Source organism: Rousettus aegyptiacus, unplaced genomic scaffold (assembly GCF_014176215.1).
Source record: "Rousettus aegyptiacus isolate mRouAeg1 unplaced genomic scaffold, mRouAeg1.p scaffold_m13_p_11, whole genome shotgun sequence".
Lineage (NCBI taxonomy): Eukaryota > Metazoa > Chordata > Mammalia > Chiroptera > Pteropodidae > Rousettus > Rousettus aegyptiacus.
This window is the reverse complement of record NW_023416286.1, coordinates 57,774,316-57,793,056: the sequence shown is the minus strand read 5'-3', so window position 1 is coordinate 57,793,056 and position 18,741 is coordinate 57,774,316. Positions and strand designations below refer to the sequence as shown.

The 18,741-nt window shown below is 39.5% G+C and overlaps 1 protein-coding gene and 1 pseudogene across 28 annotated transcripts in view; both read right to left on the bottom strand.

The window, feature by feature from the left end:
* Positions 1–18,741, bottom strand: part of DOCK9 (dedicator of cytokinesis 9) — a 236,178-nt gene that overhangs the window by 109,514 nt on the left and 107,923 nt on the right. For all 28 annotated transcript variants that reach the window (XM_036228861.1, XM_036228837.1, XM_036228844.1 and 25 more), the window contains exons 2-3: positions 15,338–15,454; positions 515–604 (exon numbers count right to left, since the gene is read on the bottom strand). In XM_036228861.1, the coding sequence (XP_036084754.1) occupies positions 515–604; positions 15,338–15,454 (207 nt within the window). The remainder of the gene's footprint in view (positions 1–514; positions 605–15,337; positions 15,455–18,741) is intronic.
* LOC118609785 lies at positions 3,267–3,385 on the bottom strand (annotated as a pseudogene).

Genomic DNA, 18,741 nt, shown 5'->3' with positions numbered 1-18,741 from the left:
TTAAAAAAATATCAATAATGAAGCCTCTGACATCGTGTCCAGTTAGTTCACTTACGAGCTTCCCTTTATTTTATGCCTATGAGTTCTGTAGAATTCATGTTTTGTTGTCAGAAGCAATCCCTGCTGACCTCGCTGTCTACGTTTCAGATTCTGAGAACCTCATATTATTCTCTTATTTTAACTTCCATCATAAAAAATATAATTACCTCTCTGACACTTTCTTGATAAAATCATTAAAATTTAAAGAAGAGAGGTACTAGGAAAAAAATGACTTTAAAATAATGTATAGAAGTGGGGAGGAGGGAAGGGGGAGGTAGATGGGGTAAAAGGGGTCAAATATGTGGTGACAGGAAGAAACCTAACTATGAGGTGAACACACAGTGTAAATATATATACTCCTTACTGTTAAAGTGTACAGCTGAAACTTACTGGATTTCATTAACTAATGTCACTGTAAAAAAAAAAAAAGTAAAAATAAAATAATGTATAAATTAGCATAGCAGAAACACATTACCTCGGTAACAAATAAGCTCTGCGCCTCCTCTTGTGCGTGTGCAGGAACCGTTGAGCATCTGTATCGACCCTGCCGTCTCAGAATGGCTGTCTGTGAAGGAAAGCGCCAGGCGAGCACTGGGTAAAGTGGAGGAAAGGCGCCAGCCTCACATGCAGCAGGCGTGGACACCATCACTTCAGCGTCTACCCACTGGTGCAGCTCCCTCCTCACTCTTTGGGTCACACACAACGGATACCATTTGACACACTAAAGTTCAAATGACATGCGAGGCAACAACTCCCGCTTCCTTCTGGGTCAGGGCCCCAGTGAGCCCTCCGGGGAGCCCTTTCACTCCCCCCAGGCGGGGTGGAGGCCTATTTGGGGAGTCCCTAACACTCCTTCACTTGATCTCGTCTCATTATATTGCCTTTTACTTGCTTTCACTGCCCCCTTTTTTATTGGTAAACAGACATAACATAACATTTACCATTTGAACCATTTTTAAGTGTATATAGTTCAGTGTTGTTGTACATTTACATTGTCACCGTCACCGTCATCCATCTTTCAACTGCCTTTTGTGTCTGTTCTTGTTCACTGTCACATCCCCAATGCCTAAGAGCAATTAACTAGACAGGTATAAAGTCCTTCATATTTGCTAATTTAATCTATGAACTGTGAATGCTACCCCGCTCCCCGCCCCCGCCCACGATTCCTGTTATATGAGGCTTAAATGCTTATTTTAAGTCATAAAATGTCTCATCACTCTAGGCAGCAGCACACATACTCCAATTAACATTGTTTGGAAGAGACTGTAGTATCAATGAGGAACCTAGGCGTTGGCCTTCGGAAAGGAATGTTCTAGATATTTTTCTCCAATGTACTTACTATAATCCTTGGAACTATAACAGACCATAGTTATAAAAATAGCATACATGAAAACATTTTGCTAACAATCTACCCCGCTGGCCCGCTGTGGCTTGTCACTAAGATGGGCTCACCTAGCACCTGGACCAGCTGTTTCCATTCTTCCTCTGGTTAGAGGAAGCCTTGGGTCAAGTCTGTGATCTCTGCCCCTCTAGCCCAGGTGGAGAACAGTAGGGCATATATTTTGAGTAAAATTCCATTTTATTTCCCGTCCACATTTTCTCTGTGTTGTGTCTGCTCCACCTCTATTTACTCTTTTCTTGTACTCTGGCCATCTTTGAAACTAATCTTACATCCCATTTTTAGGATAAGTCTCTCTTATTCCAAAGGAAGGGAAGGAAGAAACTCTATTCTCCACCAAAGTTCTTCACAGGTGAATTATTAATTCATTCATCCTCCAAGAGGCCTTTTAAGCCCCTGCATCTTAGTTTCTTTGTGAATATCACAAAGGGTGGCTCTTATTACATACCTGTTCCCATGAGATGTCATAGAGATATGTGATAGTAAGCACTGAAAAGACAAAATCTAGTCAAAAAGCTTCAAAGTAACACATTAATTATAAGAGTTTATCAAAACTGTTGAGAAACAGGTATAACATTAGTAAAGGGGAATTGTTCAAGAAATTGTGTACGCTTCCTAATATCTCCACTTACTGTGTCCTTATCTTGATTTATTTGGGTCTATCGAGATTTTTAAAAATCATGATTATACTTTTTAAATGTTCATGAATGGCTCAGGTCAAGAAATAAGACTGTTTAGGGTCATTTCCAGCCCATTTATCATCACAGGACTAGGAAGAGAGAAATGTATTATAAAATTTTCTCAGTGAATTACCAACTCAAGAAACTAATTATGTGACACTTTTCCAAACACCCCTTTAAGGTGAGAAAAATAATAAGAAATGAATCTTTCTGATTCTCGTAGATCAAAGTGTCATTTTGCTCTCACTTTAAACAGAAAACACCTTTAATCATTAAAGAGAGACTTGACCTTTAACAGACAAAAGAGCACTAAACATAAATAAACCAATTATCCATGTGTTTATTTACTACCTATCAATACCAGGTCACTAGGTTTGAGTTCATTACTGATCAAGTCATATGATTTTGACAAACCTAGTTTTCTGACTAGAGCCCTTTCCCCACAGCCCAGAGGCTTCATTCAAATAAACTTAAAATATTTCTTTAAAACCAGTCACTCAAATTATACATGCTTCTTTAGTATATACCTGGCTTGTGCAATTTTGATGCACATTTTTTGTACATACCTGTCTTAGACAATCTTTCAGATGCCTGCTATCCTCCCCTATCCATGCTTGCTGTTCCTCACACCAAGAGGTGGGGTCTAGTTTATCTCCCCTTGAATCTAGGCTGCCTTCAACCAATAAAATGAGGTCAAGGTGACATTGTGCCAGGCCCAAACTTAGCCTTTAGGAGAGCTGGCAGCGTCTTGGAAGATAACTAGCATATTAAAAGATCTATGACCTTGAGACCACCATGCTGTGAGGAAGTCCAAGCTACTAGCCATATTGAGAGGCCATATATAGAAAAATGCCTCACCAGCCTCCAGCTGGTTCCAGCCACCCTGACTGAGGTACCTTCAGGTGAGCGAAGAAGTTATCTTGGACATTCCAGCTCCTGTAGACACCAATTAAAGCATAACTAACCCTGCTTAGTCTCAATCAGATTTCAGAATTATGAAAAATAAGAAATTATTGTTTTATTAGCCTTTGGGGAGATATGGTTTTTTATTTTTTCATTTTTACTTTTTAGGAGAGGCAACCCTTGGTTGACCTCAAAGATTGCAAGAACCTTGTCAGTTTACAATCCCTTATTTTTTTTATTTTTTTTGCCAACAACACCTGGTCTTCCTAGGTGGTCTCCCATCCAAGTACTAAGCAGACTTGACCCTGTTTAGCTTCCGAGATCAGACAGGATTGGGCTTGTTCAGGGTAGCATGGCTGTAGACTGGGGAGAGATGTGGTTCAACAATACATAAGTATAACAAGGCTTTAAGTGACTAGGAATATCCCTAATTAAAGTATTAGAGAATTACTCTCATTTTCATGAAAATGTCTTTTAAATCCTAATCACAGTATATTGTTAAGACATAAGCCTTGAGGGGGTACACTAAGCTGCAATCTAGTTTCCACATTCACCCCACATTCTATTCAGTCAGTGCCCTAAGAATGATCAAGTAAGAGAGAGAAAAATGTCTATTAGAGAGTAAACTTCAGTGGCATCTCTTCCTAAAGAATATTCTATTGATCATTTAAGGACTCAGCATAAATACTACCTCCTCCCTCCCTTCCTCCCTCTCTGCCTCCCTCTACTGTGTCCCTACTTTCTACCACCAGACACAGGTCTAGAAATTGGAGACACAAAATTTAATAAAATGTAGTTGCTGTTCTTCTAGAGCGTACAGTCTGATAATAGAGGAAGATGAGGAAATTATTAGAGTGTGAAAAGTACTACAGAAGGGCATGAGAGAAAAAAGCAAGGGGCACAGGCTGGTATGAGAGGAAAGAGTAGGGGAGTCTAAATCCGACAGGAAGGAGAAGAGGACATCTAGAAGATGTGCACTGAGGCAAAGATGCTTCAGCTGAATTATACGGGATGAGCACAAGTGTACTGAAGACAAAAGGAAGAGAAACTCGGAGATAAGCTTACCTTTGGAAAGTTAAAAGAGCAATATCAAGATATAATAAATGAGATTAGCTTTTTGCACACACACACAAAACAAACCCATTAAATCCCAGAACTGAAAATATATCCTATGTCAAAGGAAAAACTGCCTAGAACTCTAATTAAACTTGAATTAAATAACACTAAAACCCCACCAACCTATAGGTTACTCGGTGATTTTAATTTACAGAAAGAACAGGGCTTGCATGAGTGGAGTACTTTTGTCAGTATCTTTATCACCATTTAAAAAGGAAGGCTGGGATCCATCAAGCTGTGACCCACGGGGGGACTACTAGACGTGGTGCCAATGAGGTGTCACCCTTTAACACCCCAGTTGCCAAGGTCTTCCCACTTACTGCCTTTGCTCTGAGTTCAGCCTCATCAACCCACTTGTTTATAATGTAATCCTTTTCAGACTTTCCTAATTAGAGAGAATGCACAGCCAACAAATGTATCCTGATCTGCTTATTAATTCTAGTTCTGAATGAACATTATTGAATGGTACTCTGGTTTGGTCTTTTGTGGGGTTGACTGCAAGTCAGTTTCCTGGAGCCCAAATAATTCTGGTAACATTGACTAAAGCCAGTCTCTGGACTTGCAAATCTGAGATCTGACCCTGGACCTTGATGACCTTATAAACCATACTCCAAGAGGCCTTGTCTGATAGCTTGTCAATCTCTGATTCCATTATCCAAAAGCTTCCTGCAGGAAGATGTCTTTTTTTGTCTACCAAATTGTGGATTCCTCTGAGGGAATTCTACTTGTATCTCTGTGCTAAGTACTCAATAAATATTTTAGGAATGACTGAATAAAAGAGACAATGGAGATAGAAATAAACACCTACCAATAAACATCCATTACTTGCATTTTTTTTTTCTATTATTACAAAAGTTCTCTGGGCCAATTATGGAAACTGACAAGGAAAGGCTATAGTATAAGTGAATGTTCGGTTAACTTCTCCATAGATTTATGTATTAAAAGTCACATTTAGGTGCTAGTCTATTGTATGCCAAATCAATTCACATTAAATTTCTACAGTTTTATTTGTCTGGCTTTTAATAGAGTCCAAATCAATACCAAGAGATTTATTCTCAATGAATACTAAACCCCTTCTCAAAAAGTAGCTTAATTTTCTTTTTAACACAGTATTCTTTTCTACTTGTCTATCATTTAAAATCATATTCCTGCTAGAAAATAGATCTATATCCACTTTATATAAATCAACACTAAGGTGGACATTCTAAGAATATCATTCCTGTTTTTATTTCCATTCTGCTAAGAAAGCTTAGTAGCTTCGACTAAGTAGTTTTCTACATTTACAAGGGGGAGAGGAAAAATATTTTACACTATGAAGTATGATAAGATCTGAAAATTAAATCTAAACATACCTAGCATCTCAGACAACCATTGGGATATAAATTTCACAGCACAACACAATTTAAAAGTAAAAGCCCCCTTCTAGCTACTGTAATAATCTTTAAAAAGTCTAATTTTGGTCAATACCATATTTAGGTTGAACTCTGGTCGTCTCTGACACACAGAAATCCTTAATTACCTTGGCCAAGTACAGACAGAGGTCTTATGATGAATTACATAAAATTAAAGGCGCAATTGGGAAAAACAAAACCAAACAAACAAACAAACATAAAAACGAGACTCCTAAAGAAAGAGAAAGGGGTTAAGTCCTCTCCCAAAGGGCTAATATAATGATCCACGAACACCTGAGAGCCCAAGGTAAATCTATATGGGGCTTTTTTTTTTTTTTTTTAATGGAATGAATTGGAAAAGTACAGAGTTTCCCCCCCACCACCCAGACTGGACTATGAAGAGTAAAATTTACTACAATGTCCAAATTTAGTTTGGAACAACAAATTTCAAACAGATTCTTTTTTGTCCAAAAAATATTTTTTCCTCTTGGTTGAAATGACTGCCTCCAAAATCAGGATCATCTGAATGGGTACGTGGCACATCTGATGCTTAGCCTAGGAAGCCGGGTCATAGGCCACCTAAAGGGCACATACAGAAGTGTCAGGTCCCCTCACCTAAGGCCAGCTCTAAGGCTTTCTGGCATTTCCTACCCCTCCTCTCCCTCACTCACTGCTCTTCCCTGACAGCGCGTCACAGCCCTGTTTCTTCAGCTTCAACTTGGAATCCCTCCCTACCATCAAAATTCCTGACCCCGGCCTGCCCAGGGCTCTGTCTTCCCTCCATCAGTGCTAGCCAGCATGCTACCTTGACCCCACTGAGGCTGGGCTACCGAGCTCATGTTTCAAACCACAAGCAATGTGAAGCGCATAATCTAATTAAACTTCCTATGGAAGAATCTGAGAAGTGATATTGGAAAGGGGTTTGAATTGAGAGCCAGGAAACCTGAGTTCTCATCTGAGCTCTGCCTCTCATTAGCTGTGTGATCTTACGGTAAAGTTTTAACTTTCCACATCTATAAAATAAAGAGTTTTGTAGGCTCTCTAGGTTTCCTTTGTGGTTTAAAACTTCCATAGTTCTGTGAACATGGAATTCTAAATCCATTTCTCTCAAATGGTTTATCTTATTGTTATGGATTGCTTTGTGAGAAACTAAAACATAAAAGACATCCAGAAAAAAAAAAGATGAATACTGTCTCTGCTTTGATTTGTACTCCCCCAATTAATTTAATAAAGGGAATTGTTGGATTAAAAGGAGGAAAGATTCACTACATAGATTTAAATAGAGGCATGAGTACTAACAAAGACATGCTTTTGTGTCAACATTTCTTTATTTTTCTAACCCTCTAGACTCATTTGGCGCTAGATTTTTTTAAAAAATCATTTTACAATGGGCATTAAACTATAACCAAACAACTCTCTTAATTGCTGATGGGAAATATGCATATCCACTGGGTGTTTAAAATATCTTATTTTAATTAAGAGACTGAAACAAAGGCCCATCCTTCTCCTGGGACCATATGAATAATGAACTAAAGACAATGTCTGAGAGAAGTGAGTGGGTTGCAAGCTGAACCAGCTGTGTGGATCCACCATGGACCAGATGGACCATCTCCCCATCTCTTCTGTTCAAAGGAGCACAGGCTGGCAGTGTCCTCCCTCAGATGGAAAAACAAAGAGCGCGGCAGCCCAGAAGGGAGTGCGGGCTTTGAAAGAGGAAGAGGTGTCTCCCCGGGGGGCCTACACAGAACAAATCCCAGGACGGGAAAAGCTGTAGTGCACCAGCTGAGACACTGAGTTAGCAATGAAGAAGGTTCCTTCAGGAGAAGGTAACTAACTGCTTAGTAGGCCATGACTGCAGAACAGAGAGTGAAAAGGAAAATTTCCCAGGTATCTGCTTTCTTCCTCTAAGATGGGCCCGGAGGCCTGAGGACGAAGTCTGAGAAGGCCCGACACCCATTCTGCTGACCTGCTAGACAGAGAAGCCCACCAGGTCTCAGAGCCCAGTGAACTCCAATCTACTCTTAAGCTAAAACACAAGATTTATCTTTGCTTCGCAGGTAACTCCTCCTATCTGTAATTCTATATAAAGTATCTGCACTTGTGTTTATTTTTGTGTTTGTTCTAATTTACACAGAACTATCCCTTCAAACGTTTGAGGGCTTGATGCCTTTGTCAGAAAAAGAGTCCTTTGATCTGCCAGGAGAAGTGCAACTTTGGAGAGGGCCAGGGCTCTGAGCAGGGAGGGAAGAGGAAATCAGAAACCTGGGCCAGAAATCAGAGCCCCGGTGGTCTAGGTAAGACTAAATGAGTATCCCTCAGGCCTGGCCCACCTCCCTCCCTAAAGAGCAAGTCCTGGGCTGAATTTTTATTGTGTTTAGCTGGGCCTAGTGGGTAGCTTCTGCTTCAATATTCTAAAGTTATCCCAGATACTCAACTATTAGATCAATGGCTCCCAACTATCCTTTTGTCTCTAGGCCTGAGCCAAACCACAGGTGCCTCCCTTGTCTGTGTGGAGTTAGGTCCCTTTGATATCTGCTGGAAACACCCCCTGGGCTGAACTGTGTACATTAAGCGTTTCATATCCAGGGCAGTATGAAACATTACTATTAGACATTCTGGAAACTTTGCTGTGACCTACTGAGCACAGCGGTAATGAAACCTTTCCAAATATCTAGCAGCTACATTTGTTTCAGAGCAGATGACTCTCTTCTGAGAGGATTCAGTCCCAAGCTAGGCTGCAAACTGAAATCCATGCAGGCATTCTCTACATCTCAATGCGAGATCATGTCATGGCGGCTGACCCACATCTTCCACTAAGATCAGACAATTCCATTTTAAGGGAACAGTTTGCTGAGGATTCCCAATGCTTAATTCACTAATAATTAAGAAAATGGACAAAGCCTGGGATAAGACAAGGGTCTGGAAAAAGAACTCCATTTAGGTTTTTGGAGCAATCTAACAAAAAACAATATCCAAGAAACTAACTAAAACATTACAAGGGCCGAGCCCTGAAATGGACATCTCTCTGCCTCTTTCTAACAGCAGCTCCTCTTCACTAGCCCCTGCATGGTCCTCAAGCTTCCGTCTTTAACTGTCTTTCTCCACTCAACAGTGTCACCCTGTGAGGTCAATGACTTTCCTTGCTGTACATGCCCACAACAGTGCAGAGATTGAGGGTGCTATTGTATGAACCTCAGTGCAGCACCCCCCGCCCCCAACTCATATTCCTACTTTCCTTCTACCATCCCTCTTTTCTACTCTCGGCATGGATGCCAGTCATCTTTCTAAAACTCCCACCTGATAGTGCCATGCCTCTGCTTGAGTTCTTTCAATGACTCCTCGCTGCTACCAGAACAAAGTCCAAACTCCTCAGCATGACCTAAGACCATTCATGATTAGCTGTGTTGACTCTGGTCATGTTTGCGGACTCTTCTCTTGCCCTTCTCCAACCCTCCAGCACATGGGGTCCTTCTGACTCCCTAATGCACTGACCCCTCTGTCGGGGGGTGAGCCCAGATAAAGAACCCTGGATTTTATCTGGATTTCTGCATTTTCAACACTTGGGGGACTCTTAACACCTGAATGTCTCACTATCTCGAACTTAATAAATTCCCATGGGACTCCATTTATATCATCACAGTAGTCTCATTCTCCTCCTTATTACTGATATCATCTCCTCTCTTAAGTTTTGAGCAATTTGAAAGCAAGAACCCTGTCAGATATTTACATTCCTAAGCATCTCACAAGGCTGAGTCCTTTGTACAAGTAGAACTCTAAATGGCAAATCAGCATAGCTGATCAGTGCAATCTAAAAAATAAGCTTTCCTTTTTAAGGCATATTTGATCATAAAAGAATGATCTGTCACCATTTCTGTAAAAGGTATTACTTTAACTAGAATTAAAATTCTCATCTCCTGAAGGTCTGGCCAATAGCAATTCAGGAATATTATTATCCAGACTTTTCAGGAAGATTCAATCATAGACATAAACTAATATCCCAGGAACCACAAGGTTCACAAAAGTTACATTGTTGGCCGGTGATTCTGACTGATAAAAATTTCGAGGAATTTAACAAAAGTACACTTTTCAATAAAAAGCTCAAAATAAAGTATTGAGATTATTTTTGTAGCAGCCTATAATGAAAAGCGAGCACAAAACACTGTTTAAAAAAAAAAAATCTTTTCAAAAAAAGAAAAAGAAAAACAGATGGGAAATGAGATCAGGGACTCAGGAACTTCCAAGGCCCTTTGTAAGTACAGGGGCCTGGCTTCCTTTTTAGGTCAGTGGTTTGTAGATCATTATCAGTCACATGTAAGTAGAAGAGGAAAAGAAACAGAAGAAAAATAAAAATCAGGATGTTATTTAAAGGGAAATGGATTAACCACATTTTCCTATACAATGCTGAGAACAGTCTAGGATTCTCTTGTATCTAAACACTTCCAAAAGTGAAAATTTCTAGAATTGCCAATTACTAATAATCTTTGTACTCCCATCTTTCCTTTTAAATTCTCTTGCTAAGGGATTTGACATTGTTAATACACCAGGAAATATCAGTAGAAAGAGCACCTGAGAAATCATTCCTCGCACTGACTTCACACACAGCTTTAAGGATGACAACAATTTCACACTCACATAGCACAGAAATCCTGGAACAACATGTTCTTTATTTTTAAAAATTGTGATAAAATATCCACACAACATAAAATTTACCATCTTAACCATTTTTAAGTGTACAGTTCAGTGCAATTAAGAATATTATTGGGCAATCATCATCATCATTGACCACAAAACTCTTTTCACCCTGCAAAACTGAAACTCTGCACTTATTAAACAATAACTCCCCCATTTCCGCTTCTCTAAACCCTGGCAATTACCATTCTGCTTTCCATCTCTATGAATTTGACTATTCTAGCTACTTCTTGTTAAGTAGAATCATACATTTGTCCTTTTTGACTGTCTTATTTTACTTAGTAAAACGTTTTCAAGGTTTACCCATGTTACAGTATGTATTGGAATTTCCTTCCTTTTTAAGGCTGTATAGTATTCCATTCTATGGATATACAATTTGTTTATCCATTCATACAATGATGAATGCATGGGCTGTTTCCACCTTTTGGCTATTGTGAATAATGCTGCTATGAACATAAGTCTACAAGTATCTCTTTGAGTCTCTGCTTTCAAATCTTTTTTGGTATATCCCCAGAAGTGGAATATAACACATTCTTTTTATTCCTTCCATATAAACTCTACCTTTTGTTAGTTTATATCATACATCAAAGTCTAATTTTTGTAAAATATAAATGGTATCCATAAATTGCTTCCCAACATCTTTTCTTTTTTACTATGTTCTACCTTCCCCATATTCCAACACTTTACGTAACTGCACAAACATTAGTAAGCCATGTAACAAGCCAGGATACAAGGATCTTAAAAAGCCAGCTGTAGATTCAGGGGATTGATGGCAACAGTTAAAAAATGTCATCACCACCAGCATCATCTGGTAAAGGACTTCCCTTGAAGGAGAATCATGATTGGAAATCAGTGGCCAGACCAACATCAAATTCTATGTCTCTGACAGGAAAGGGAGGATTCCTGGTCATCACTTTCAGTGATATATACATTTGTCACTTCTTAAGTAACAGGTCGAGTTACATTTCTTGATCTAAAACATTTTAATCCTAAAGGTTTTCACATCTGTATAATTGCCCAATAAAATTTACCTACAATTTACCCATGGAAAAGCAAGTTCTCAGACCTACGTCAAGTAAACTTGATGAGGCTTCAAAACTTCAAAGGTTCAGTAGCAACTAGAAAGCGTATGCCTTTTAAAGACTGTTTCACCTGCGTTCTTTTATTTCAGAAAGTATCAGACTTCCACCAAACCAAATCACTGGTCAGGCAAAAAGTTTTACAAATCTAGTCACTGGAACTTCCACATGTCCTCAATGGTACTCATATTTACTTACTGAATTAAAGAAAACTACTTAATATTCATAATAATTTTACTAATTCTAACTGAAGCCAAAATCACCCAACTGTAGTACTCAGTGGGCAGAGGTTATGTGAATGTGGATGGGTAGCGTGGGGGCTCAAGAGGCACAAACACCATGCCTGAGCCTTCCTTGGGGTCACAGTATGGGTGGTGACACTAGAACACAAAAAGCTTAAGAAGCCGCTGTGAAAAGCCCAAGACAGTGTACTTAAGTATTAATGCACACAGAGTAGATAGTAAGCACTAGAGGAATTAAGCGAATGGGGGTTGGGGGGAACCACTGTAAAGGTTTGAAGTAGCCTCAGAAGGGTGAGATGGTCCTAGAAGGATGAAAAAGAAGAAAAGACATTGCTAGCAAAGAGAACCATGAAGCCAAGGCAGAGACAGAACAGAACAAAGCACCAGGCTCCAATTCTGGGGGGGGGGGAAGTACAGCCAGCTAGTAAGGGCTATACTAGGCATGGCACTCTTGTCCCTGGCCGTGGCACGTAAAACTATAGTTCATAAATATTCTGATGGCTGAGAAGAGTCCTTTTGTTTTTCAAAATCCACATTTATTTCATATGTCTCAGTTGTTATGTTTTTCTGCCACCTTTAGACAAGTACATCTCACAAGCAATTCTCTCCATTAGACTCATTTTCAGAGACACTTAGACGTTTTTAGGAGCTGACCAATATCAACACATGACCTACTCAAGAACTGTACACGCTATCCACAGTTATATTTTAGTAAATTATCATTCTAAATATATTTGACAGAACTTCGCATAAAGTTCTATTTTAATAGTCAACTAATGTTGTTTAACCCATTTCCTGTTCAGAAAAAAAGTACAGCTCGCTGCCAGAATTAATTTAATTTTACATAAACATGCTCTTTGAGGCTAAAGCAAATCTGACTAGTTTTCAATGGGAAAATAAATTATAAGAACTGTTTTGGAGTTATTTGTAAACAGAACTTGTCTCTAATGCTACTGTAACGGAAATGTATCCATAAATCAGATTCTTCAAATGAATCTTCAGCTAACAACTGTTTGAGAATGATGTTATCATCGCGTGTAGGAATACTACGTTTTCTAGGATTTGACATTTTCAGTGATCGAAAATTACTTTGTAAATGGAAATACCACTACTAAAAACAGAATGCTCTAAATAGAATGACGTCATTTGTTTCCGAAGACTATCGACATACTAGAGCAATGAGAAAATGATTATAAAAGCGAGCTATTTTGTGGCAAACTCTGGGAGTAAGGTTAGGACTGTTATCGAGTTACCTCGGGGTAAACGCTGCAGCCGCTGCAGCCGCAAGAGGCGCGGGCAAGTATTCTAGGGGCAAACGGGAAATGGGCTAAGAAGTAAGTGTAGTATTGCGCATCAATCCCCAACACGGATTGGGCTCACTATCGGACCCATTTGCTAGCCAACTTGCTAATATTTTTCCATATGAAATAAAATACTTTCCCCGATCTACTTTGTTTCCTCTGCCTCTAATAATGCAATAATAATTCCATTCCTATGCTGAATAAAAAAACAGGGACACACAGAGGAATCTGTGGCATTGCTAAGACACTTTGCTCATTCATCAAACTAGACAGGTATTAAATTCACTGAGACAAATTAGCAAAGAAAGCACAGTGTAAATGGCCTTACTTGATTAGAATATGGGTGTCTCCCCATAGAAACAAACAAGAAAGCAAAACAAGAAAACAGAACAAAAAAAAAACAAACAAGAGCACATCCAAACTTAAATGGGGACTGTCACAATTACTATGATGAGGATCAAACTGAAATTCAAGCTCCTTAATCTTCAGAAAACGTCACAAAAACAGAAAATAACACTTGTTCATTTAACCCTGGCCAGCGAAATGTCCGTGAGTTCTGTGCCTTTCCTAGAATATTTGTACCTAGTATCCCCGGAGAAGTAGATATGGGTGAATAGAACAAAGGAGTTTTCCTTGAAGTTTCAATCATTTGATTCTAAAGCTGCTTAAATATCCAAGTGTCTTGTCTCTGGGATAAAAGATGAAACTAAATTAACTGGATCTTGTTCCTCTGGTTTATTTGCTTCTTAAGCAACTTTATCTGAGGGCTGCAAATACAACTTTACATTCTAGGTTGAAAAACTTGAAATAAATGTGTTACTCTAATTAATACCAAAAAGAATAGAAACTTCATTCTCAGAGAAACTTGAGATAACCTTTAGTTTCCTTGGAGCACACTACAGGAAAAATATGTCAACGTGGATGGCAATTTGTAATCATCCGGATTTAACTTCTCATGTTAACCTAATGCCAAAATCATAGGCAAAAGGCATCATTCTGAGGTTTCCATTTATTTGTCCTTTGGCTGGCTAGTCTATTCAGGCAATGGAGTTTTTAGAGCATTGTATTTTTAGGCATGATTTGAAACCATTTATCAGTGGAATGTATTTTGGCGTGGCATTGCACTAATGTGCGATTTCATTTCCATGACAATCCTTACTTTTCAGGAAAGAACTAAGGAATAATCATTTTTTCCATGTACCTTTAACAAGTTAGAAAAAGTGAATATTTGTGAAAATTCTCACCTTTGTTATAAACTGGAGTCTCTTAAATTTGGTGGGAAAAAAACTTAAAGGAATATAATTTAACAATTCTTATTAACAGAAGTTTCTGAAGACAATTCAGTATGCACAGAACTGCATATAGTAGGTTTATGTTCTGGGGAATGGGGCTAGAAAAATAGGTGGTAGAGGAGGCTTTTAATGTCAAGTATTTCGACAGTGCCTATTGGTTATTTTTTTTAGAAGTATGTAGTACTCTTTAAATTAAATAACAAAGAATCAATGAAGCTTAAAAAATCTAAGCCAGTTCAATTCACAGAAGACAGGGCCTGGATGGAAACGACATCAGGCAGGAAGTATCAAGGTAGAGAAGAAGGAAGAGTCAAGATAGGTCCCAGAAGAGCAAGGGAAATAACCAGAACCTCCATGCAGACCAAGGTAACTTTAGGTTACTAGGTGCCTAAAACCATCGTATGGAGTTCCTGGAAGAAAAATTCTATTTTTGCTTCTCACTGGCCTCAAAGCTCTTGTGGATCATTCAGGCACAAGCCATAAACTGAAAGGCTTCCAGCAACAGTCTAGCATGCAGTTCACAGCAGGAGCTGTGCCCAGTTTTCTGCGGGCAGCTACTGAGCAACAAGGAACAGCACCTGCCACTGTACCAGACAGACAGGAGTCAGGACATACCTGGTTACCCCCAAACTCTTCTCTGTGAACCCACACATAACTCAAAGCTTCTCTTATGACAGTCTCCCAAAGGCCAACCTAAAAAAGTCTCCCATGTATGACAAAATCCTCCATGCTCCCCAGCAAATATCATCCTTAGGATTCTATGGCACTGGGCAAAAAAACCTAAATGCCTTTTCGAATAAATCTCACAAGACATAGGAAGCACTCATGACCATTAAATCAGTCCAGAGAACAGCACTTATCTGTAAGATAAAACACACACATACTTGAAAAAAAAAAAGTTATATATATATGTGTGTATATATAGATACATATGCATGTTTGCATATATGTACATATACATATATACACAATATATATTCATATATATTTATATCTGCATATACATATGCAAAAAGAATACCATTTTTAAAAAATCAACTCATGAAAAAATACCTAGATGAATATAATGACATAACTTTTCATCTTCACATCTTCTTTTCATCTTTTAAAAATCCTAAATTAAATAATAAATCAATAGATAGAAAATAATTATTTATAAAGATCAACAACATGGTTCTATTTACAGAAACTTAAAAGTTATCTTACCTGAAAGTCATCATAGGGGAAGAGCAGCATCTCCCTTAAACAATCATTCAGGATCTGTGTCTTCTTCTGGACGATGACATTTTCATAGTCAAGTGGCTCGATCAGCTTTGGCTTTGCCTGGAAAAGGAAAAAGATTAAGCACCTGAAACATTCTTATAGATACATGCAATTTCTCAATATTAAATAACTTTATACATTCTGCCCTACATGTTTGTATATTTTCCAATTTTTCTACAATTAGAGTGTATTGATTTTGCTATCAGAAAGAATTAGAAACTAGAGATAAAAGTTGTTTTCAAAGGAATAGAAGACACTTCATGGTACTGTTTATATAAAGTCATACTTGTTCAGTTATTTAAGCACAAAGGAGGGTATGGATTCTGCTAGAACTTCCCAGTCATGTCTTGGGTCACCCCTGGCTAGGTCAATCCCCTTTCAAGCCTCTCTGCCAGAGCTGCCCTGGTGATGGCTCCAGCTATGGTCTGGCAGTGGAGGCTGGATGCCCACAGTGGCTCCAGCCACTGACCACCGATTCTTGGCTCAGGGCTTACAGCATCTACAGGGCTCACAATTTCATATAAGGCTCTATGGAACTTATCCCTGAGTCTCAAAATATCCCTGTCTTTCCTGAAATATCTACAACTTAAATATGTAACACCTAAACATAGAAAAATGTGAGCTGGACCGAAAGCAGGCATGCAGAGGAAGAAAAAAAGTACTCCTTAAAGCAGGGTTTATAGGTGAACCTCAGCGGGTAGAGATGGCCATCCCTGCCATGCACTGAGCAAGCAAAAGAGACAACAAGCAAGTGGGGAAAGAAAAGAGAGAATATGCCTTCTCTATTTCCAAAGTTATTCCTCTTTTATCTTCGCCAGTCATTGCCATGTGTTTACTGATCACTTCCCACATGGAAGGCACTAACTGGGCTGTCAGAGATAAAGATATATATTCAACTAACTATAGCATAGTATGCCAAGTACTAAAATAAGCATACAGAGAGAGAGAGAGAGAGAGAGAGCGCGCAAGATTATTTTTTAAACTATTGATAAAAAAGCATCTGATATTCACAATTTCGACAAATGCTATATTTATCAAAATGACTATTAATATAAGATATATATTTAAAATATCTGGTATGCAGCATCTAAGTTGGGTATTTTGACTGAGGCTGCTACATGTTCCCCAAATCTGTCTCTTTTCCTTCCAAATATAGCTGAACTACATTTCCCAGCTTTCCTGTATTTAGGTGTGGCCTTCTGACTGTCTTCCAGCCAATTGCAGATCAGTAGAAGGGAAGTTGCTACTGCTAAATCTGGCCCATAAAAGCCTCTGCCATAGGTCGAATGTTTGTGTCCTTCCCCCCACCCCCCAAATTCATATGTTGAAGCCTAATCTCTAATATTAGGAGGTGGAGTCTTTGAGAGGTAATTAGGTCATGAGGGTGAAGCCCTTGTGAATGGAATTAGTGCCCTTCTAGGAGAGACCCCCCGAGAGCCCTCTAGTCCCTTCTGCTCTGTGAGGACACAGAGAGAAGAGGGCCATCTGTGAACCAGGAATTGGGCCTCGCCAGACACAGACTCTGCCAGAAGCCGTCAGTGCCTTGACCTTTATTTACAATAGCCCCTCCCAAGTCCATAAAAGAGCATTTCCCTCCTTTGTTTCTCTGGACTTGCAAGTGATTTGCCATTAAACTGAGGATCACAAATTGTGATTCTTTGTTGTTCCCAGATAAACCCATTTTGCTGGGGAAATAGTTGGCTATTTGTTTAGGATGATAAGGTCAATAGCCTATTCAGCATTCCAAATAATGTTTTTGTTCATTTTTTTTTTGCCTGAAGATTTCTTGGAAGTACTTAATACAGAATGTAATGTTATATACAAAGGATTATCTTGCTTTTTTGTTCCAGTGTGTAACTTTCAAGGTGTTTTCACAAAGCTGATCACACTAATCCACTGATAAACAAGAAGGCCATTAGACTGAGGTGGCTCTAAGGCTATGCGGTCTATGTAACTAAACCAAAAACCTAAGCCTGTAAATGCCTCACGTTTACAAAATCAAAATATTAAGGACAACTAATCACAAACAGCCAACATGGCTTTAGGCTATAGCCAATCAAATAACTTTGTTCATGCCCTTTCTGTCTATAAGTCTCTCCCCAGCTCTTGTCAGCTGAGTGCTCCTAACCATTCCCAGTCTGGTGCCACCCAATTTGAATTGATTTTTGCTCAAATAAAATTTTTAGTGTGCCTCTGTTTCTCTTTTAATGCCACTTAACAACACCAAAGACAGGCATAAAAACATCACTCTGTTTTACTGAGCCTGGAAATTGAGGACAAGTTGAGCTAATTGCCTGAAGTGTCCCACCAAGTAAGCAGCAGGATTAGAATGCAGTCTTCTGCCCAACAGAACTCCCCCTACCATCGCCCCACCAGCTGCCCTTTTAATAGTCTGGGCTCACCACTGCTCGACCATAGTAAATGTGTGGAGAGTCTGTAAGCCAACATGTCTGTTAAAGATGAAAGATGCATGTTAACCAGGAAAGCCCACGAGATTGATTTCAACAATAGGGGGATCTCGTGGACGAATAATACGTCTTCTTCGGTCTCAGACTTGCGAAGATTTGAAATTTGTACAAACCTTTACATCACTTAATGAAATGACTCCTTAGAGAGCTGACTGGGCAGAGGCCTTCAGCAGGGGTGGGAATGCCTTCAGGAGAGAACGAATGATTCCAGGGGAAAAGGGTCAACCCTGAGTGACCTGCCTGCTACCTAAGTTAAGAATAATGCAAAAACCTCTTGCTTAAAATACAAATAATTGGCACAATGCCTCCCTTCCTCACATGGCCCTCAGGAAGAGGAAAGAAAGAAACTATCAGAGGAGATAAGGCTGAGAATGGAGGTTGGTAAGGGAAGACAGGAAAAGGAGATTGGGGGAGGAAGAGGCAAAAGGGACAGGTCCCGGGGGGTGAGGGAGGCAGAAGACGCAAAGGTGGAAGAAACATAGGAGGGGGAAAAAAGGCAGAAAATGAACAAACAGAAGGAAATGACAGGAGAGCGGGGGCCAGGAGACTTGAGCTGGGCCCATGGGAAGTCACGTCACTCTTCTTACCAAGCTGTGGGTTAAGAGCATAACCGCCTATTTTCTACTCTCCATAAACTGATGACACATGGGTTACAGCTGTTCGCTGCTCTTCAGCTTCACTGAGCTTTTCCAAGAGGTCACACAAGTTGGGGGACAGCCCACTAGTGGAGGGAACTGACTGCTCTGCCGCATCACTGATGACAGGAACACCACACTAGCACTAAATTGAAATTAGGCTAATTACCAGACCGCCAATCTCCTACTCCTGGTTCAGAAGAAAGGGGCTTAGTAGACCTAGCACGCGACCTTGGTTTTAAAG